Source organism: Varroa destructor, unplaced genomic scaffold (assembly GCF_002443255.2).
Source record: "Varroa destructor unplaced genomic scaffold, Vdes_3.0 BEIS01000003.1, whole genome shotgun sequence".
Lineage (NCBI taxonomy): Eukaryota > Metazoa > Arthropoda > Arachnida > Mesostigmata > Varroidae > Varroa > Varroa destructor.
In genome coordinates this window covers 19,510,653-19,529,581 of record NW_019211456.1, presented here as the reverse complement: position 1 = coordinate 19,529,581, position 18,929 = coordinate 19,510,653, and the positions used below count along the sequence as shown (strand labels likewise).

At 41.8% G+C, this 18,929-nt stretch overlaps 1 protein-coding gene and 1 long non-coding RNA gene across 11 annotated transcripts in view; one reads left to right on the top strand and one right to left on the bottom strand.

The window, feature by feature from the left end:
• Positions 1 to 10,347, top strand: part of LOC147756639 (uncharacterized) — a 28,344-nt gene extending 17,997 nt beyond the window's left edge. Inside the window, exons 3-6 of one of the 2 annotated variants that reach the window (XR_015323495.1) lie at positions 6,126 to 6,324; positions 7,339 to 7,652; positions 7,967 to 8,084; positions 10,262 to 10,347. This is a non-coding gene — a long non-coding RNA (uncharacterized LOC147756639). Of the gene's footprint in view, positions 1 to 6,125; positions 6,325 to 7,338; positions 7,653 to 7,966; positions 8,685 to 10,261 lie in introns of those variants that run through there. The other variant, XR_015323494.1, reaches the window with a different exon arrangement.
• Shal (Potassium voltage-gated channel protein Shal) overlaps positions 1 to 18,929 on the bottom strand; it is a 261,664-nt gene that overhangs the window by 48,265 nt on the left and 194,470 nt on the right. For all 9 annotated transcript variants that reach the window (XR_015323453.1, XR_002672465.2, XM_022800130.2 and 6 more), the window contains exons 2-3: positions 5,468 to 5,630; positions 3,017 to 3,199 (exon numbers count right to left, since the gene is read on the bottom strand). Coding sequence is in view for 7 of the 9 variants with exons in the window: in XM_022800130.2 (XP_022655865.1) it covers positions 3,017 to 3,199; positions 5,468 to 5,630 (346 nt within the window). In the remaining 2 variants the exon portion in view is untranslated. The remainder of the gene's footprint in view (positions 1 to 3,016; positions 3,200 to 5,467; positions 5,631 to 18,929) is intronic.

The following is an 18,929-nucleotide window of genomic DNA, read 5'->3' as shown; positions in this document are numbered from 1 at the left end:
GAACTTTAATACGGTAAAGAATTATCGCTCTGACGAGGTTGCGAAAGAATCTGCGTATGATGCAAACGAATATAATGAGGACCCAGCGTTCTAACATCCAGGGAAACAATGAATGGTAAAGTCTTCACTATGTTCAAGGGTCCTGAAATGCTTCGAGTTTTATGTTCGGCGAAAGAGTCGCTCAAATCTGTACAACTAGAACGTTGAACTTAAATATTGCTGAAATCAAGGACCCAGCCCACGCGGATTTTTATGTATACCAGTAGGGATTTACAGCAGTCCCATAAAAAATTTACTCGCTAAATGTCCTCGACATTAATACGCGTGTCGAGCCGTGGTGAACGCTTGTATAAGCCAAAAGCTCGATTTTGTAACCCTTCTGGAATTGCTTGTTTACAGATTGTAGCAAAGGGGTTGTTTGATATTTAAACCTTATTGTTATAATCGAATGTGCTATATGATATTTATATAGGCGACCCGAAAAAAACCAAATATAAGCATCCTCCACTGAAATTCTTGTAAGCTTGTCCCTTGAAACCATCATTCTGTGTATCTTCAGACTATTCAGTACTGGTCCGATCCTGGCGGCGTTTCTGCTGAGCCTGACTGTGGCTAAGATTTGGCCAAATCGAGGCAGTGTATATTTTTGTTGTTTAGCTTTGATCTGCAGGCCACTTGCCCTAACCAATCATTTGATGCTAAATGCAGCAAGGTCAAGGGTGGATAAAGTGACAGAGCAGTAATTCTGAAGTATATTCTGTAAATAAGTTCTGAATATGGGAGAAGGTATAGAGGCGCCAGATATGTTCCTGCTGTAACCTATTAAATATTAATTTGGCCAATGCCCCTTTACCCAAACCTAGGGTGGAATGCTCTGATAGAGACCTGTGCCTGGAAAACATCGATCCGTCTCAGGCAGACGCTGCCGCTACTGTGGTCGTCTGTACGGTCACGTCAGGCGGTAGTAGCGTAGTAAGCGCTTCGTTCTGACTAAAGCAAAAGGTCGTAAAACAAATCAGCCTGCCTGTTCGAACTTCTTTTCATTTTTATCACGAGAGAAACAACGTATAGTGTTATTATGGTTCATCGTAACCCACAGCATGTTTCTGCTGCTTCAGGTAAGTAACGAGGTCAATTACACAAGGCGGAAACGCACCAATTCTTTGGGATAGCCCGAGAGAAATAGTTAGCTAAATGCTCACTGGAGCATGGTTCTTGCTCCCTGTATGCACGGGGCACAGTTAAAAGGACGTCGAGGAGGCCAACCCGACGCAGGTTAGGCGAGGCTAAGTGAAAACCTAGTTGAGGAAAACCTGGTCGCCATTTGCGTTCATCACAAGCTAATTTCTCTCTTTTAGAGAACTCGTCCACTGCTCTCTACCAAGATGCTACGCGCTCTATTCGCTTAGATACGTGTATCAGAATTGTATCTCTGTAGCTAGCGCATTTATAGACATTAAAGATATTACAGTGATAGCAAGATATCGTTGAATAATATCGTAACATAATGGAGAGGGGACACCGAGAGAATAACACAACGACGACGAAAGTACAACAACCCTGACAGGACCAAAATATAAGAACTATCACATATTCATAGCACAGGGAGGCCTACATTTCCGTCTCGCTTCTTCACGTAGTCAATTCTCTCTCTGCATCCGTCCTATACTGGTTTGTATTCCTGTTTGAGATTTTATTATGGTGCTAATATTATGCAAGAGTTAAATATGTGTCTCAAACAATACTGGGTGGATTTACTGGATAGGTCACAAGCAGCTCTACAATGGTCAGAGCGACAGAAAAATAGGAAGCGAGATAGCTTTAGCCGCAGCTATGCCTTCTCATAGTTAAAAAGCGAGAAAATACGCTTTCTGGCCAGCGGAAAAAAGTGTGGCACGCGTTAAGCCCATAGTGAAGTCTCACACGATTCGCTCTCGTCTGCGACGATCGAACCTCACAGGGCTTTTCACACGGGGCCATAGGGCCGAGAGTTTGTAGAACTGAGTCTGGGAAGGATTGGCATGATGCCAAGTTCATGATGACTTACGGGCAAGCCATGCCATTCAGCGTCCGCGGCAAGGCGGTGGTAGGTGCCCCCTTTTCTATAGAGTGCTCCCTCCCCTAACCCAGCCTCTCTTCGGGCTCCCACCAATGACACAGATAGGCTAGCTCGTTGTCAAGGCATCGCTGAATAGGAGGTACGAAAGAAATTTCGGCGTGCGGTACAAATAGGGTAGCCTTAGATATCGTTGAATGCTGAGGAAGTAAAGGCTGACATTAGAGCAGACGAATTTTTGGGAACGGCTGGCTTTTACTGGCAACGCCATTTATAGACGCAGCCTTCACCGGCTGGCCCTGACTGTCCCCGGCTCAGGGTCACCGCACTGCATCACCATAAAGCCGCCACTCGCTGAATGGGAAAGCCGTACAGGGCGATGAAACAGGAATCACCAACCAGTATAGAGTAGCAGAAAATGGTGCTAAATACATAACGTCCCTATAATGAGCTGCGAATAGGCCGAAATGTTTCGTCTCAACGATCGTGTGTTGCTATACTTGCTTGTTTACCAGGGCAATCCACAAAACCTTTGTAAAATTAATTTTTTCCGTAACAAAATTTAAAGAGAAAATTAATGCTGTCGATTCACTTAACTTATTAAATATATGCTTTTTCTGCCTAGTTAATTAATTATAGCAACTAATTCTACGTAACGATTTAAGGTAGCCTTCTTTTACGAGAATTCTTGCAAAGCACGTATTATTGGAGATAATAATCAATGGATATATTCGATTTGTCATAGCAACGATCTTTGATTTTAACCTTTGGTGAATCTAATAGGACTTCACAGCGTAGCGCAGGTAGCCCTATGTAGTTCCGCCTAAATATTACATTTTTTCTTATGATAACTTGTTGTCGTAACGTGTTTAGGCTATTGAAGCTGTTTTATCGTACCATAACTATATGCTATTCGTTGCGCCATTACTTTTGTATACGTGTTGTCTGTTTGCTACGTACCGTGGTCTTTTCGAGACATCGTAATAGGTGATGATGTTGCAGCTCGAAGATGTCTTCAGGTCCATCATCGATGTCCTGGCCGGACTCCTGTTCGGCCAGTTTTGCTTCAACCGCTTTCTTTTTTGATACGAACGCTGCTCCGCTTGTAGCCTTCGCTATTCGGATACGCGCCATTCGCGCCTTCTATAAGTTGTCGAATGTTGCCAGTTGATACAACACAAAATCAAAAATATCATGTTAAATAATTCAGTTATGCATGAAGGGACGCGATATAGCAAAGAGCCAGTAATGGGAATTGATTGTTACGACACGTTTGTCGATAAGATACAATTGTCCCGTTTTTATGTTATGCAAAATCAACGAACACGTTTTAGCATACCTATAGATGGTATATGGACCTTTGATAAAGAGCCACCTACCTATCCACTCCACCTCGGGTGAACGAGAAAAAAAGCTCTTCGTACAAACAAACGTCATCAAAGAACTTCGATGTTATACTACTGTATTGTTTAGCAGTAGATTGAAATTAACGCTTGGTAGATTTAGCTGCTACTTAGGAGCATGATGGGTTTGTCATATCGTATACAACTCACTTTATTTTATCAAGTAGGCCATGCACATTGAGAGACCCGATAAAGACCTCACACTCAACTACCTCAAAATCAGGCTTATTTTGGTTTGTGTTCGTGCATCGATGTGAAACTATAAAAAAAAAGCTGTCAACGAGGTTGATTGCTTCGACCTGCCTGACTAGACTGCAAGCCGAAGCTTGAGGCTCTCCGGAGGATTAAAAGCTCCATCATATTAGGTCTGGGGCATTGCCAAAGAGTTGATATACATACCGTCCTGCCCAACTTACTTCCTTGGTGAAAATTAAGATTGAAAAGAAAATCGCAAACAAACTGTCAGATGTTGAAATGTGGGCGAACCCCATGACGTCTACAGCTAGCCAAAAGCAATTTTCGCAAGCGGTTTCTTTTTTTTTTTTAAACATTATATTTTAAAAGGCTTCAAGCTTAAATGTTTAGGTCGGACGACTCAACTGTTACAACAATATTCAAATAAGGCGAGAAACATATTTTTACACTTTGCTCAGTGATGAGTATACAGGCATGTATATGGCGGTGTTAAACTACAAAGCCGTTATATAGTGATTTTGGTATATTTCACTCTGTGTCTATAGTCAGTCACACCCGAAGCGGGATCGGTTTTGTGCGCGTCGATTCGCTGTTAGTAACCTGCCCAACGTTTACCGGATTTATGTGGACTTTGACAAAAATCTCCTGTAATCGCATCGAATGAATGGCCACTTATTGCAGAGCCTTCATAATCATTCAGCTTTGCCAGTTAGAACATTAATGAGTACTTCAGGATCAAATGATGATGTGGCCTATTAGCGATAAACGGGTAAGCTAATGATAAAGAATACATTGTGTCAAGCATATTGATAAAGATGTTCAAGACAAGCTGAGTTGATTTTTGTAGAGATGTGAAAACACGAATGACGTTACTTTTACAGGGGGTGATCCATAACTACCCCTAACCCAGACAGAAACAGTTAAACGATTCTGGTGTCTGACATTTCGGAATTACATCAAACCCGACCGAACGCAATGCGTTTAGTTATCACTAATATCAAGTTGAGGATTTCGTACGGGCTATGTGTTACCTCGAATATCGATTTCATGACAGAAAGAAAAGTGAGAAAGAAACGTAAAAAAATTCCTCTAATCTGGATACTCAGCGCAAGTGTTCTCCTTCATCAAAGAGTGGCGTCCCAGTTCCAGCTTCGAAGGATCGGATGGGGCCGTGTCTGTCGCTGATCATACGACATTCCGTCTAGTGCCTCAATAAGAACTAATAGTTTTTCTTTGCGCCAGGAAGATATGTACAAAGTTATAATATGGACAAAATTGTAGTACCGAATAATCGCACAAACTTAGCTGTCTCGTAAAGATCCAAGAAGACGTAACCGACCCGGCGGTGTTTCAGCAGTTAATGGAACGAGGGGCTATGTTGACTCTTCGAGTAGGGAAAAAAAAACGTGTTAAAACTCCAGCAAGAACTTTGTCAAATTCGCTTCTCTGAGTGCCGACGTTTAATGTTAACGCGTTGCGGGTCATTTCCACAAAACTGTGAATTTTTTTCAAGGTATGTCATTCAAGAACTTATTACTGGCCTATTTGATATTGACGGATAACAGATATTCCCTGGTATACTTAGGAACCAGATCATATGTTCGAATGTCGGTTTAGTAAAAACCCATCAGGTAGTTGTATAGCGATATAGGTTGTATAGCTGTATAGCGATTTCGTCGACAACGATTGTCTGTTTCTCGAAATGATACCAGCTAATCGATCAGTGATATGTATATTGCAATAATTTTATCAAGTGATGCCCCTCAAATCTACAATACAACTGTATGAACGTCACTGGCGACGTAATATTTACCTTTTGAGCCTTTCGTTTATCGGCTCGCTGGCTCTGATGGTAGATCCTTGAGAAGTTCGACACAATGACTGGAACGGGCAGGGCAATCACAAGCACACCGCTCAATGAACACACACCGCCCACGATCTTGCCCGTTATTGTATCCGGGACCATATCTCCGTACCTGGAAAATTACGAGGCAGTATGAAGCAAGTACTGGTACATGAAATTAAGTAATACTAAAAGTCGTGCTCAACATACAATCATAATCGTAGCTAATATATGCAGTCATTGGAAACGCCATACGAACGTTTATCTAACGACCTCACGTTTAAGTTATAGGATAATTAGCTATGTAGAGCCTGAAGTAAGTGGTTGAATTTTTAGATCCACGGATTGCGCACACGGTACGGTATATAGCAGCCATTATACTAATTACTTTCGTCTACAATGCTCCATCAATTCCAAAAAATATATAATTCGCAGACATTCCACACTAATTTAGATCTGAGCTCTTAGGGTAACAGCTGAACGGAAAAAAACCAATTTACTATCGCATACGACGTATTTATATGTCTACCTGTGTATGTTACAGCTGAAAATAAAATTTGCACAAACTCATGCTCCGTTATTTCGTACTTCACGATCGCTTTCTCACGCGTTCTATTATTCTCTGCAGTTGCTATCTTATTTCCAGCACCGATGCAAAACTGAGAAGAAGCTGCGACTTTCGTACCCTTCATTTCGCCTGGCTACAGCGGCTGGGCAAATGGCGAGAACCCGCAGAGGGTAGGACGTTTGACAACGAGATCGGAAGAGTGTCAGCATCCAAAGCTTAGTTCACATATTAAACTCAGGCTGGCAGCTTTCAGTAGAGTGTAAGTATGGGAATTCGAAAGCGGCCTCGTACCGTGCTCTACTAAATCAGATCGTCTCGATAGAAATTATCATTTCTGGCTCATTTGCGGTGTGTCATGGTGGTGCAGAGGTCCCCAGAGAGCAGCGGACACGTTTCTATTGACCGTTTGTCTCTCTGATAAAAAAAAAAACGCGGAGCATTTTTAGTTGCTACTGCATGTATTGATCGTGCCAATATTATGGTCGTCTTGTTTGTGAAACTCGACCCCATGACGCTATTTGCTCTTATTGAACCGTGTCATATAAGTAAGTAATGTATTCCAATATCGAAACAGCTAAGAAGATATTAGAGTAAATTGTCCACGATCCGACCGGCCTGCAAGTCGGCCGAATTCAATAATTTATCCATACGTAACAGTGTATGTCTGCTAACAACTATGTGGCAAGCACATGCGCCGAACAAATCACTTGAACATGACCACATCTTTTACCACAGAATCGGCCTATTTTATAAGATCAGTAAAAGTAACGATCTTTTTCCATTGTGCCAATGTTGGTATCATACGATCACGATTCAGCTTGTTTTATCCTGTCTCCCTTCATGCGGCTGTCTGAATCTGCTACTATGCACGCCTATGACAACGCACTATATGATATTATTGAACATTCGCATTGTTATGCACTTCAGATCCTGGATTTTTTTTTTTTAGCAAAAAAATGTCGGCCAGCTTGAAAAGTCTATTTCTATCTACTTGAACATACCGATTTTCGTGTTCTAGACGGTAAGCTGGGTATATCTTGTGCCGCTGCCTTTCCTTTTACGTTAGCAGTGCTCTTGGCGAAAGCATTTACACCCTGTATTTCTTTGGAAATATATAAAACAGTTCCGATCCTGCATATGGTAGAAAGACGAAATCATAAACAGTTCGCTTCGTTTGTACATAGAGTCGTGGTCCTTTGCATCTTGCTAGTCAAAATCCTGCCTTCGGTATAAAGCCGTGACCGCCATTTCTGCTATTGGCATATCTTCATAGGTAACTCAAGCGGGTCACAGCTTTTTTCTGCGTGGCGCTGCAAGGAAGGAAACCCCCCAAATGAGTTGTGTGAATAAGACAGAGTTGTTTCAATAGTGCTCGATGGATACTGGCGTTCCTGCCTTCACGAAGAAACAAAAGACTACAGCGACAGCAGCTGAACAACCTAACTAAAAACATTTCTCGGAATCGAGAAACACAGAAGTCTGGCATTCTGTTTGCCTCTGGCTTCCTCTTCCTGTCACCTGCCGCCATCTAACGACTGGGAGCCTTTCAGTCCAGTAACATTCTTCAGTTTGTAACAGCGTTCCTGCGTAAGTTATTATTTTGTTGCTACATAGATCAACAGCAAAGTACATCTCCGTCGTTCCTTGAACCTCCCGCAAAAAACTATCTGGATGTAGGATTCATTATTGATAAATTTCGCTTCACTTCTTTGCGGCTTGGAAAATTATTTCATGTCTACCGTTCATATATTTGTCTCAGCTGCAACTAAACTAGAGATGTTTTGAAAGCTTTTTGCATCGTTTGACTTGCTTCAATCAAACCGCTTACAAATTTAAGCCCATGAGACGTGTGCATTTGTAAAGGTTATTTTACTTAAAGAATGTTTTTTTTTTTTTAATAGAAGTCAGCCAAAGACCGACTCGACTAGCGTACGTAGCGAAGTTGTCTGCGCCTTGGCCTTCAGCGGACATATTGATTGTGTGAACGCGACGTATTCGGATATGCACGGTCGGCTGAAGGTAATCACGTGCATTCCAGAAACAGAGGAAATTCAGCCAAGACTCAAGTAGCCCCGCCCATAAAAAAGCTGTCGAAATTAAAGTTTTTTAAACAAAACAGTAACGACGAGCAAGGGAAAGTCTAGAGCTTTAGCCAACTCTCTTTCTCTCTTAGCTAATTGATTGAGAGTATCCAAAGATGTTTTTAAGCTAGAGCTTGAAATCAAGGCTTGTAAATTATCTAACTAATATTAACGCCAGCACGCCTTCGTTAGTAAATGTGTCTAACCATATTCTCTACATTATATTTGTACATGGACCACACTGTGGGAAAATCGTCTGCTATAGCTAGCAGTGCTTTCTATGTACATATGTATTAATTATTATATTATATTCTATATATATATATATGTTACTGTATACAAAGAGAGTTCCGAGTTCCACGAACTATGTGTGTTGTTTTAATTAGAAAGCAATATTACTAGCAATAATACGACGAAGGAAGCTGAGATAATGTCTTGTTTTTTCAACAAATGGTTAGCGACAAAACATCATTATTCTAATGTTGTCATTGACGGCCTTTCCCCTTATTAATAAACAGCGTGTAATGATGTTACCTGTCGCCCAATCTTTCCATGGTATATCACTTCTTTGTTTACTATCTACTAGCCGGTTGCATATTTAGTTGTAGAGAGTAAAGACTTTATTGTGCACAGAGCTAAAACCTAATACGATCAATACCTGTACCGAGGGTCCGTTATTTTATCGGTGATGCTCGGCCTCAACCCTATCAACGATATTCAGATTTGTCTAGAAAAGATAGAACAGCTTTGCTTTTTTCTTCTTTCTTTTGCTTCTAGAGCAATACGAGGAATTCATAGAGTCAGGGTGTGATGGGTTAGAAAACGTTGTGTGAGAGCGTGCCAATGCTCAGAGCGGTTCCTATTCATTATAAGTTAAGAAGGTAAACTGTAACTCCTTTGCACAAAACAGACCTTTCTCATTGTTAATATCAAGGGCTTTTTTGGATGAATACCATTGGTGAAGACGAATAGTCCGACTCTGCGCTTCTTAGCTTCTCACTCAACGTTTCTAGCGTTCGTCTGTCATATGCAAAGCTCCATTCAAAGAGAGTCTTCCCTCATGTATCCAAACATAATGATATTTTGTGAATTCATTAATTAGGTGATAGTCTTTGAGCCTCCGATTGTAATGCTTGCTGTTAATTCAAACGTAAACATCATCATCACCACTACATATATATACATAGATATTTTTTTGATAACTTATTCAGCGATTTAATATAGAGACAATAATAATAACAATAGAAAACGGCGATATCTTGGCTTTGCGAGACCGTTTTTTTGTAAGTTCTTCAATTAATTACACCAATGCGTATCGTTCCTGTCATACAGTTATTATCGACCGAACATAACACGCAGCGGCAGCAGTAGTAGTAGTAGTAGTAGTAGTAGTAGTAAATTGCTATCTTCAACGAACGATATAACGTGCACGTATCCAGCTGAACGTCCTGGTATATTTATCGGGGCAAAGGCCTGCTACGCAACGTCATATATCTGTTGCATGCTGTTTATGAAAAACAAGACGGCGATATGAAAGTTTACAAAAAAATCTCTATAAACGGTTAAATTGTATGAATGCAATGATTGACAGACATTTAAATTGGGATATCCAGAGTTGAGCCACACGCATCTTCGCTGCAGTTTACCGGATATAGGATGTTCACTAAACGTTTGGCGTTCACGTTTCTACCATGTTCTTAATATGGTATAAACGTAAGACCAAACGAATTTTAGATCGACAGCAAGAAGAATAGATTCAAGGTACTGCGTAATTTCCATAAAGAAACATACATACACATCGTACTAACGTTTACACTTTGATTAATACTCGAGGCAGGATGCTTTTGGGACGTTGCGTTCTAGACGCTTCAGGACGCGACAGGAATAATAGTTGTTCGTGCAACATATTGCCATAGTGAGAGTTCGCGGCTGTCCCGTCTGGAAAATACTATTCTATTAAGTGGCATATAAAAATCTTCATACTATAGGCCCGTAATACCTTCAACAAAACCTACCAAATATCTAACTAGTATGCATGGCTTACTGTAGCCATAAAAAACGAACCACGCAATTTTTGTGTGCATAAAAAGTGTTCTTTATTTTTACCAATTTCAGAACCTCGTTCCGGTCATCAGAAAGTGAAGCTCTAAAAGAATATGGACGCCAATATCTTCAGTTTTTTAAGGGTTGTTTTGAATATCGTTTCATTTTAACGAGCTTAAGGTAAAATAAATAAATGTGTAATCCAGCCTACAAAAAGCAAGCATCTGTAGTCTATAACGCGGCAGGAATGGTAGAGGGTAAAAGGCCCCAGCTTTTAAGATGAATGACAATGTGTTGTCATTCATCTTAAAAGTTGAAAAGTTAAAAGTTGTCTTAAAAGTCTTAAAAATTGTTGAACGAACAATCAAAGCATGTGGATAGTACCTTCTTTTATCATTGCACACGTTGTTTGAGTAGGGACTGTTAACGCTCGAACGTTCGTCCTTGCCTGCACTTCGCTATTTCTTGCAGTCAATATATTAAGATAATAAATTTAGAAAAGAAACGATTTTTCTTTACATGCTTTTCATAGGTGTAGTACGGCACGAATATGCTTTCTTTGTGATGTCATGCTCCTTCAATGGAACACGAAAGGGAAAGCTACTTCTCGATACTCGGACACTGAAGCACCTACTCTTTCTAATTGAGGCTCATTTGTACTTTTCAATCAATTATATTTTTTTCCATCACAAAACGGAACATATGCTTTTTTTCTCATTTCTCGGTAAGAAGGATTTACGTGCCTTAGGACGTTTTTATGCCCACGTAAATAGTACGCACGCCTATAAACATATGCGTACGAAGTCTTTTTTGGCACCTTTCTGCGCTCTCCCATACACAAATACATATATGGGCCACAAACATTATGTGTGTATTAAAGAATCCTTGCATTTCCTTGGAATACATGTCACCGTTTTAGCGTTGATTAGTGCGTGCTTGTCAAAATATCTGTTTAGGCAGCAATCTAATACGTACCTTTCACACGCTATCACGCTACCAATGTAACACAAAGGAAACGAGGAAAAGACGAGCAATATCAACCGCCCCTAGCAGCTTTCCTCTCTGTTTTTCCTACATTCGCACTCAGTACTTCACACTTCTTCACACACACAATCGTGCCTCGATTTTATCATTTGATCATTACAAATCATGGCTCAATACCTACACATACATCTATTTTCGTGCCTTTTGGTCATCCGTCATTTTCTGCATTTCAAAGCTAAACATCTGGCATAATGCTGATGTTCCTGCCGGTACTATCAAGGCTGTTAGATGAGAATGTACCGCATCGCTATGCAACATTTAGCCAGCAGATAGCCCGTTCTGGTACAACTAGCGCCAGCTATAACGCTACTTGTAATAATAGGCGGCGGTGACGGATATCATGTTGTGGTTGGAAAATACGATGTCAATCTAATCATTCTCTGCTTTCATACTATTATTACTGCACCTGACATTTTGACCCCTGTCCACGGAGATCGGTGAATGGCCGGTGAAATTTCGTCCCCTCCAACTACCTCTTTCTCACCGCCTTCTGCCTGTTGCTATCTGCCGCGTCTCTCAGGCCGTTTTCCTCACTCCTGCCGTCTTTAGACTATACTATTTTTTCCTTTGTCTTCTCGTCTAGCATGTCGCCTGCTTTGTCTTTTTTTCGCGTCTTGCTCATCCTTGTCCGTGGGCCCGATCATATTTGTCCTGCATCGACCCACCCTTTACCACCTAGCTTTGCCATAATGCCAAGGGCTCTTTCTCTAGATTAACTTGAAAAGGTGTGACGTGCTGACTCTCTCACTCGAGTATCCGTAAGAGCGGATTGTTCATCTATGAAAAATCGATAACACCAATTTTTAGTCATTACCTGCTGCTAGCTTCGCTACCGTTTTACTTTGCTTCTTTCCTCTTTGCTGCCCCCGTTGCGGCCTTCTATATCTATCGGCGGCCAGCTGAAGAATTGGTATAGCGAACTTATTCCACTCATCGAGATCAGAACTGCTGAGAATGGCCGCTTTCATCAGAGCAATGATTATAGGATTGTAAGAGCCCCTGTCCTACATTTTCTTCCACGACGAGGAACACTGCTTGCGAGTCAACTGAGCAGCCAGAGAAGCTGACAGGCTTACCAATTTCATCAGTTGAAAAAGATCACTACTACTACTACTACAGCTATGGCCGCCATTTCCGTCGTTATCACTGCTCCCCGATGCTTTTGACGCAGCGGAAGCGCCAGAGCAACGATCTTTCCATAACCTTCTGTATCGTCTTGTAGTTTCATTTTCGCATCCACTTGTAACACCACTTGTGGATTATATAGTATCACTTGCCGATCTGTAACCTGATGTCTCTACTTTTGTGGGTGCAGGAATATGTACTTATTATATAGATATAGGTTTATGCAGGGTGTTCGCGCTATATAAGGACACGTATTGGTAGACTGGCTTTAATATAAGGCAGGACAAACGGTTTGCCAACAGTTTATCCTCTACTACGAGTGCAGATTAGCTAACGTTTAATACTTGCATGCCGCAAACATTGAACTGACATTATAAATGTTTTTGGTTAGCCGAAATAGACGTCCTGTTGCATTGTGACCAATATAAAAAATAACTTCCTTTTTCCGCACTAGTTTTATAGGTTGCAATCAATACGAGGCTGCACAAAGAAGTTCTTATAGCATAGAAGGGGGCTTACACGACAGGAAACCCTCTGTAACAATATTTGCCTCTCGGTTCTTTCAAGGACAGGATATGCAAGCTGTCTACGCAGCGATTACATTTGCCGGAGACGCCAAAACCAATCGCAGGAACGGCGGCTGGCTTACCCAGTTTATAAAAGATGCTCCCCTGTATATGAAATAAAACTTCTGGTCATTATACCTGTCCCGGGTGTTTGCCTAGCAAAGGAAACGACAATAACGAAAAAGTTTATTTGGGTATCCTAAAAATCGTCAGAATCGTAAATGGTTACGATGGCGATTGGTGAGTTAGACGTTTTTCACTAACGGATTCGCTTATACAAGCACATCAGTACAAGGCTGTCTAGCTTAACCCGTGGACCAAAAAAGCTGCAGTCGTCCTGCAACATTTGCAGATTTCGATCCGTAAAGTTACTAGGAGTCGGACGTGATCGCGCCAAAGACTAGTAAGTTCCGACATGACCACGTCGACTCGAGGATCATCACTACTCTAGGGGCGTTCAGACGTATGGATAGGGATGTTCTCATACGGGCTTGTGACTTAGGTGAAGCCGTAGTCAGCGTGAATAGCAACTATATGGAATAAGCATGTCCGTTAGAAAAGCCTATGTCAACATATGCAAAGTATGTCACTTACCGGAATCAACTTACATGGTTATTTAGATAGCACTTATATACACGTACTATTTAGATTAACTATGTTTTTGCTTATTTGGAATACTTGATACAATAGGTATTCAGCATTAGGTATTAGCAGTATCTGATGTAGACTTGATTTGTTTAAATGTAATCTCAAATAAAGGTCTACGTATTTTATTATGGACGGCTTGAAGATATGTAGAAATTCTGGCGTTTAGATTTTTGTTCTTTATAAACATAAGCTACGTAAGTCGTGGATACCGGGTTCAGGACGGTCGAAGAAATTTCTATTGTTTCGTATAGACACATACGTGGACACAACACGACAAACGTATATTGAATGCCACAATATGTTCGACCTACAGGTAAACAGGCCCGCATAGAATGCCTCATCATTGCAACTAAATATCAATTTTCATTATTTAATTTAGTACGTACTCTTTTACTAGACCATCATCCTTTCCATACATATACTCATTATCCTGAGTCTGGTTTTGAAACATACCGCACCTGTCAACGAACGGTTTTTATTAGTTTTGACTGACTATCCCTGGGACACGCGCGGCGGGAAAAAGAAAACGTCTTACAGGGTATCACCCACGGAAAACAAAGCTATAGAAAAAACGTACTGGTGACGGTTTTCCCGCCCGCATTCTAACATCGTCGCGATATTGACAAAACCCCTGCCTCACCATCGATCACTAAGGTGAAGGGTAAAAGGGGAAGCATCAGGCAAAGTGATGCGGCGCAGCTGTATAGGTTCACTTGTTCAACGGCTGCCTGGCTAGTATCCCTGATGGGATACCTTACGGCGATGCCGGACGTACAACTCGGGCTGTGCTCGATGCGAACGAGTTCTCCGCCTGTCAGTGGCGTTTTCCACAGAAGGAGAGGCTTGCGAATAGCGCTGCAACCAGTTGCACACAAAGGGCTTTACGAAACAGGCGCCATTCCATTGCTACGAACAAATACGTTGCGAGTAACCTATACAAAACATCAGTCGCCAGAATAGCACAAGTAGCATTAGGGACGACAGCAGCATCAACAGCAAGGGCAGAAGAAACCCACTGCTGCTGCTGTTTCCGTCATCGCAACCCTAGTAAGAGGACGTAAGATAAGGCACGTCACCAAAAGCCCAAAGGAAACCAGAGGAAAAATAAAAAAACGAACCCTGTCTCGAGTGGTAATAGCTTTTTTGCCACAACTGGGTCAGTCGGCATGAGACGGAAGAGGCCTTACCGCCCATCGATTCACTTGGGTGCCGTTGGTTGACGTAGCCTGACCCTTCGCTTGGACAGACAAACAACGAAATCCCGGAGGCCTTTCCTTTGGTGCTTTGGATAGACGCAGCAGCCAGTAAGGTTTTCGCGTTTAAGGGTTGGCCGCTGAAACCTCAGTTTCGACGAAAGGATTGCGGGAAAGCTTAGGGCTCAGTGACAGACCAACCCAACGATCCCTGCGGCAGGGCTGGCGGCTGCGTTTTCGAGATCTCTCTAGTCCTTAACCTGTCCTACCAGTAGTCGACAAAGAGAATGTGCATATTTGAAGTCTTGACTTGCCCGTTGAAACCCCTAAAGTGCCCTATCTTTCCGGAATTCCCCTGCTGCTATTGCTGAGCCTTCTGCAGCGCTGTTGATGAGGTCGGCGATTCACATGCGTCGTTACCCCATCCCTAAACTAGCCGTTCTTATCGGCTCTAAGCTATTTCTAATAGTCCAACGCAAACATCAGCCATCAGTTAACCGGATAGGATCTTTGGAACCCTTCGATACAACATAGGAACATACATACAAACGCATGCATCACAAGTTACTAGTCCAATGAGAAAAGCCAGCGTTTGTTTTTCATCCCTATCCTATATGATGAATCTTCTTTCTTTGTACGAAATAAAACATGTTTGGTCTGAGCGCTCTATATATACACCGGCCTAACAACAACAGCGAAAACCCTTGTAAAGAAAAGCTCGACGCGTCCCGATGTGCGATACATGCCGCGCCACGTTTACAGAACAAGACGGGATAAGCGAACACAGAAACACAATACGAGCAAACAGCCATGGCTGCAAATGCACGCGAAAGCTGTTGATGACGACAACGAGTAGTAGTAACAACGCCGAGAAAGCTGATGCCGTCTCAGTAATACCGACAGCGATGCCGGCGCCGATGAACACATCCACAGCAACTGGGAAGAATGAAGTTGTCGAAGGTGGCAGGTTTAAAAGGCTTGTCGGAAAACTCCAATTTTCAGAGAATTGCGTTCTGTGGTAAAAACGAATGCGACACATGCTCCATTTTCCCATGACTTACGCTCTGTCTAGTGGAACTTTGAAAATTCATAAAGACCTTTATAGAACCCGTGCACTACCTGAGTGCGGCGAGCTATCTGGATCGAGAGCATTAGACCAAGCCCGTTCAGATCCGCAAAGGCGTTGGAACCGACTTATCATTAAGCTCAGCGCTTACTCGAAATACACACTGATCGAAGACAACTATGGCGGATTAGCGTTCTTGGCAAGCTTTGAAAAAATCTTCCTTCTATAACTATCATTGTCATTTCATAGAAAAATCTGCAATCACGATGATTAGCACACTGGCACATGGTGGTACTCATCAAACTTTGCCCACTTCGTTATGCCAACTTTTCTCCATAGTATCCCACTTTTGTCTCCTTCTTCAGGTTCTTCAAACTTTCTTCATCTATCATATTCGGTATGTATGTGGAGATTTGAGAACCTCTGGCGGAAAGTAATTGTTGAAATCGTGAGAAAGTCTCTGCGTTGGTTCAACTAAATTCACATCCAGCCGTCAGGAAGGCCATTAAAGTGGTGATCTTGTAGCAAGGTAACAAGTCTTCGGAACGGGTTAAACATGACAGTGTTTAGATAAGCTGCCGCATACCACGAATTCGGTAGAAGTTCAGAACAAACGTACGTTGTTCCGGGATTTATAAAGCTAGAGCAAGGTCGGTCCCGAAAGTGTGCATCCCGATATCCTGCCACTGCTATATTCTTTGTACAGATCTAATGGTCAGCACATTGGCTAGTTCCACTCAATTTTGTCCCAATTTGCTTCGTCCTTGATTACATAATGCAATTATATATGTTGGTGGGTCTCTAAAAGTCACGAACCACAAAGATAAGTTTGTTTCAGTGATGAGTCGCTTTAATCTTATGCTTCATAGTGTAGCACAGGGAACTAAGCTCAACACCCCGGAGCACCTTTACTCTCGGCTATTCAAGTTTTTGGCATGCAGATAGTTGTGGCTGCGCGACTCAGTTATTTTGTAAAATTCGTGCATAGTTTTATTGAGACCTTTATTCTCGCAGCACAAAAAAGATTATCCAATTTTTTGTTCCGTAGTAATGCATAAAAAACTGAGGATAGTGCTTTTTGTGTTACGACTTCGGTAAAAACTGCCGCATACGGTCTGATTGACATGAATGTTTTATGGTCTACGTACTAGTTACCGGAGATGTTATTCGTTATTCGAGACCCCACATGAATACTAAATAATTAATGTCAATAAAGTTATTGACGCAATGTAGCATAACGTTTCGGTTAACATAAACTTAAGTTAGAGCTTGATAGGAACGTTGACTTTGAATTCTATTCTTAAATCCAAAATACAGTACTTTCAAAGTAATTACATTATTTTAATGTCATCTAAGGGTATACGTATTTAACCTGATAGAGGTTAGTACGTAGGTTTTGCTGTTACTACTATCGTGAAAAAGTAATTTCCGCTTTCCGTGTTAGTTAAAATCTATTTCTTATTGTATTTTTACCATGGGTTGATTACGTAAAAATACGCTATCCGCGTTCCACTACAGCCCCCACCATGTCCCATATAAATAGGGCATCGATCAAGGTGTTTAATGAACATGAAATTTGTACAATGCAGGGCTCTAGGTTCTGTGTCGGCTAACAGAAATCTTAGTTCATAAGCAAAAAGTTCCCGCGTGATCAACACAAAATAAGATCCCCCCCCCCCCCCGCTGGGACAGAGTAATGAAATGTTCAAACAGAAACAAACGAAAACCTTGTACTGTTGCAAACATGAGTGTGACTCGAAGTAGGTGTGACATGAAGATGAACTTCAAATAAAGATGAACAGACGACCAAGCAGCCAAAGACAACACTTTCTATGACAACTCGTCCTGATTTGATTACCTAAATTTAAACAAATATAACGGTGTTTCATATGATAAAGGTGCAATTGTTTGTGAAACAGCTTCTAAAGCTAAAAAAGAGCATACACAGCGTATGTTTCTGTCGCATACTAGGGCAATTAGACTGAAAGTCAGTTGTACGCGTGCATCACACAAAAAGCAATCTGTGTTCCGGGGTGGCGCTGTTGATCGCTTTAGAAGCGGCAGCGACCTCTGCTGTTGTTTCACGTCGAGAATCCCAGACCGCCTTACTTTTACAGCAATAGCTAGTGCCCTAAGCTTCCTAGGAATTCATTGAACTAAAACTAGAGGTCTGTGGGGCGGGGGCGCAATCACGACTCAAACGAGTGACCGACCGTTAAATTACTGCATATTTTGTATATTGTAGCTCCTACTGAACGACAAGAAGAGAACGGTATCAGCTGAGCTACGTCGGTTCGCTGTTTTGTGTTGCTTTAAAGCTCGCACTTGAGTCTGACTTGATGGGTGGTAGACTATTCGAAATGAAAGTAGCTAATTAAATATACCGTTCTGTAACTCTCTTGTGTGGAACAGATGAGACTGTTGCCGAGTGACATGTACGGTAGCTTTCCAGGCCGAATCTAGCGCTCGCCGTAATCACTTACCTTCACCCGATTTGTGTTCTCACTTTTCTAGAGATAGCTATTGCCACTGCGCCGAAGGCTGAATAGATAATTACCAATAGCTATCGATACGGATTTCGGATAGCCAGCGACTTGCCGTTGCGGGCAATGGCGACAGCGACTTGTTCTACGCTCGAGAAATAAACGAATGTATATCTTAAACATATAGAACTGCACGAACAGGTGCATAGGGATAAGCGCACGCTTTTAGTTAAAATTGTCTGGGATGGTTTGTCTTTTGCCCCTCTTATTTTGACGAGTTCAACAGCTAATCTACACCGCGATGTTCTTCGAATAACGTTTTATTCTTTAAAATACTAAGCTAAAGCTTTGTGGGCATTAAATCGAACCGTTTCATATCCGAGTAAACTTCATTCTTGGTGTATAAAGATACAGTCAATTCAAATGCGGCGGCCAATGAAAAGAATTATCACGAATGATTTCGAAGTTTAGAATTAGGTGCGGCTAGCGACCCGGCGTCATTGTTCAAGGCCAGACTAATAGCTGGTCTATGATACGATATAGATCCAGTTGACCTGCACGCTAACTTTGTTGTAATGGCAAACGTTCATTGTAATATACACGTACGGAGTTTTC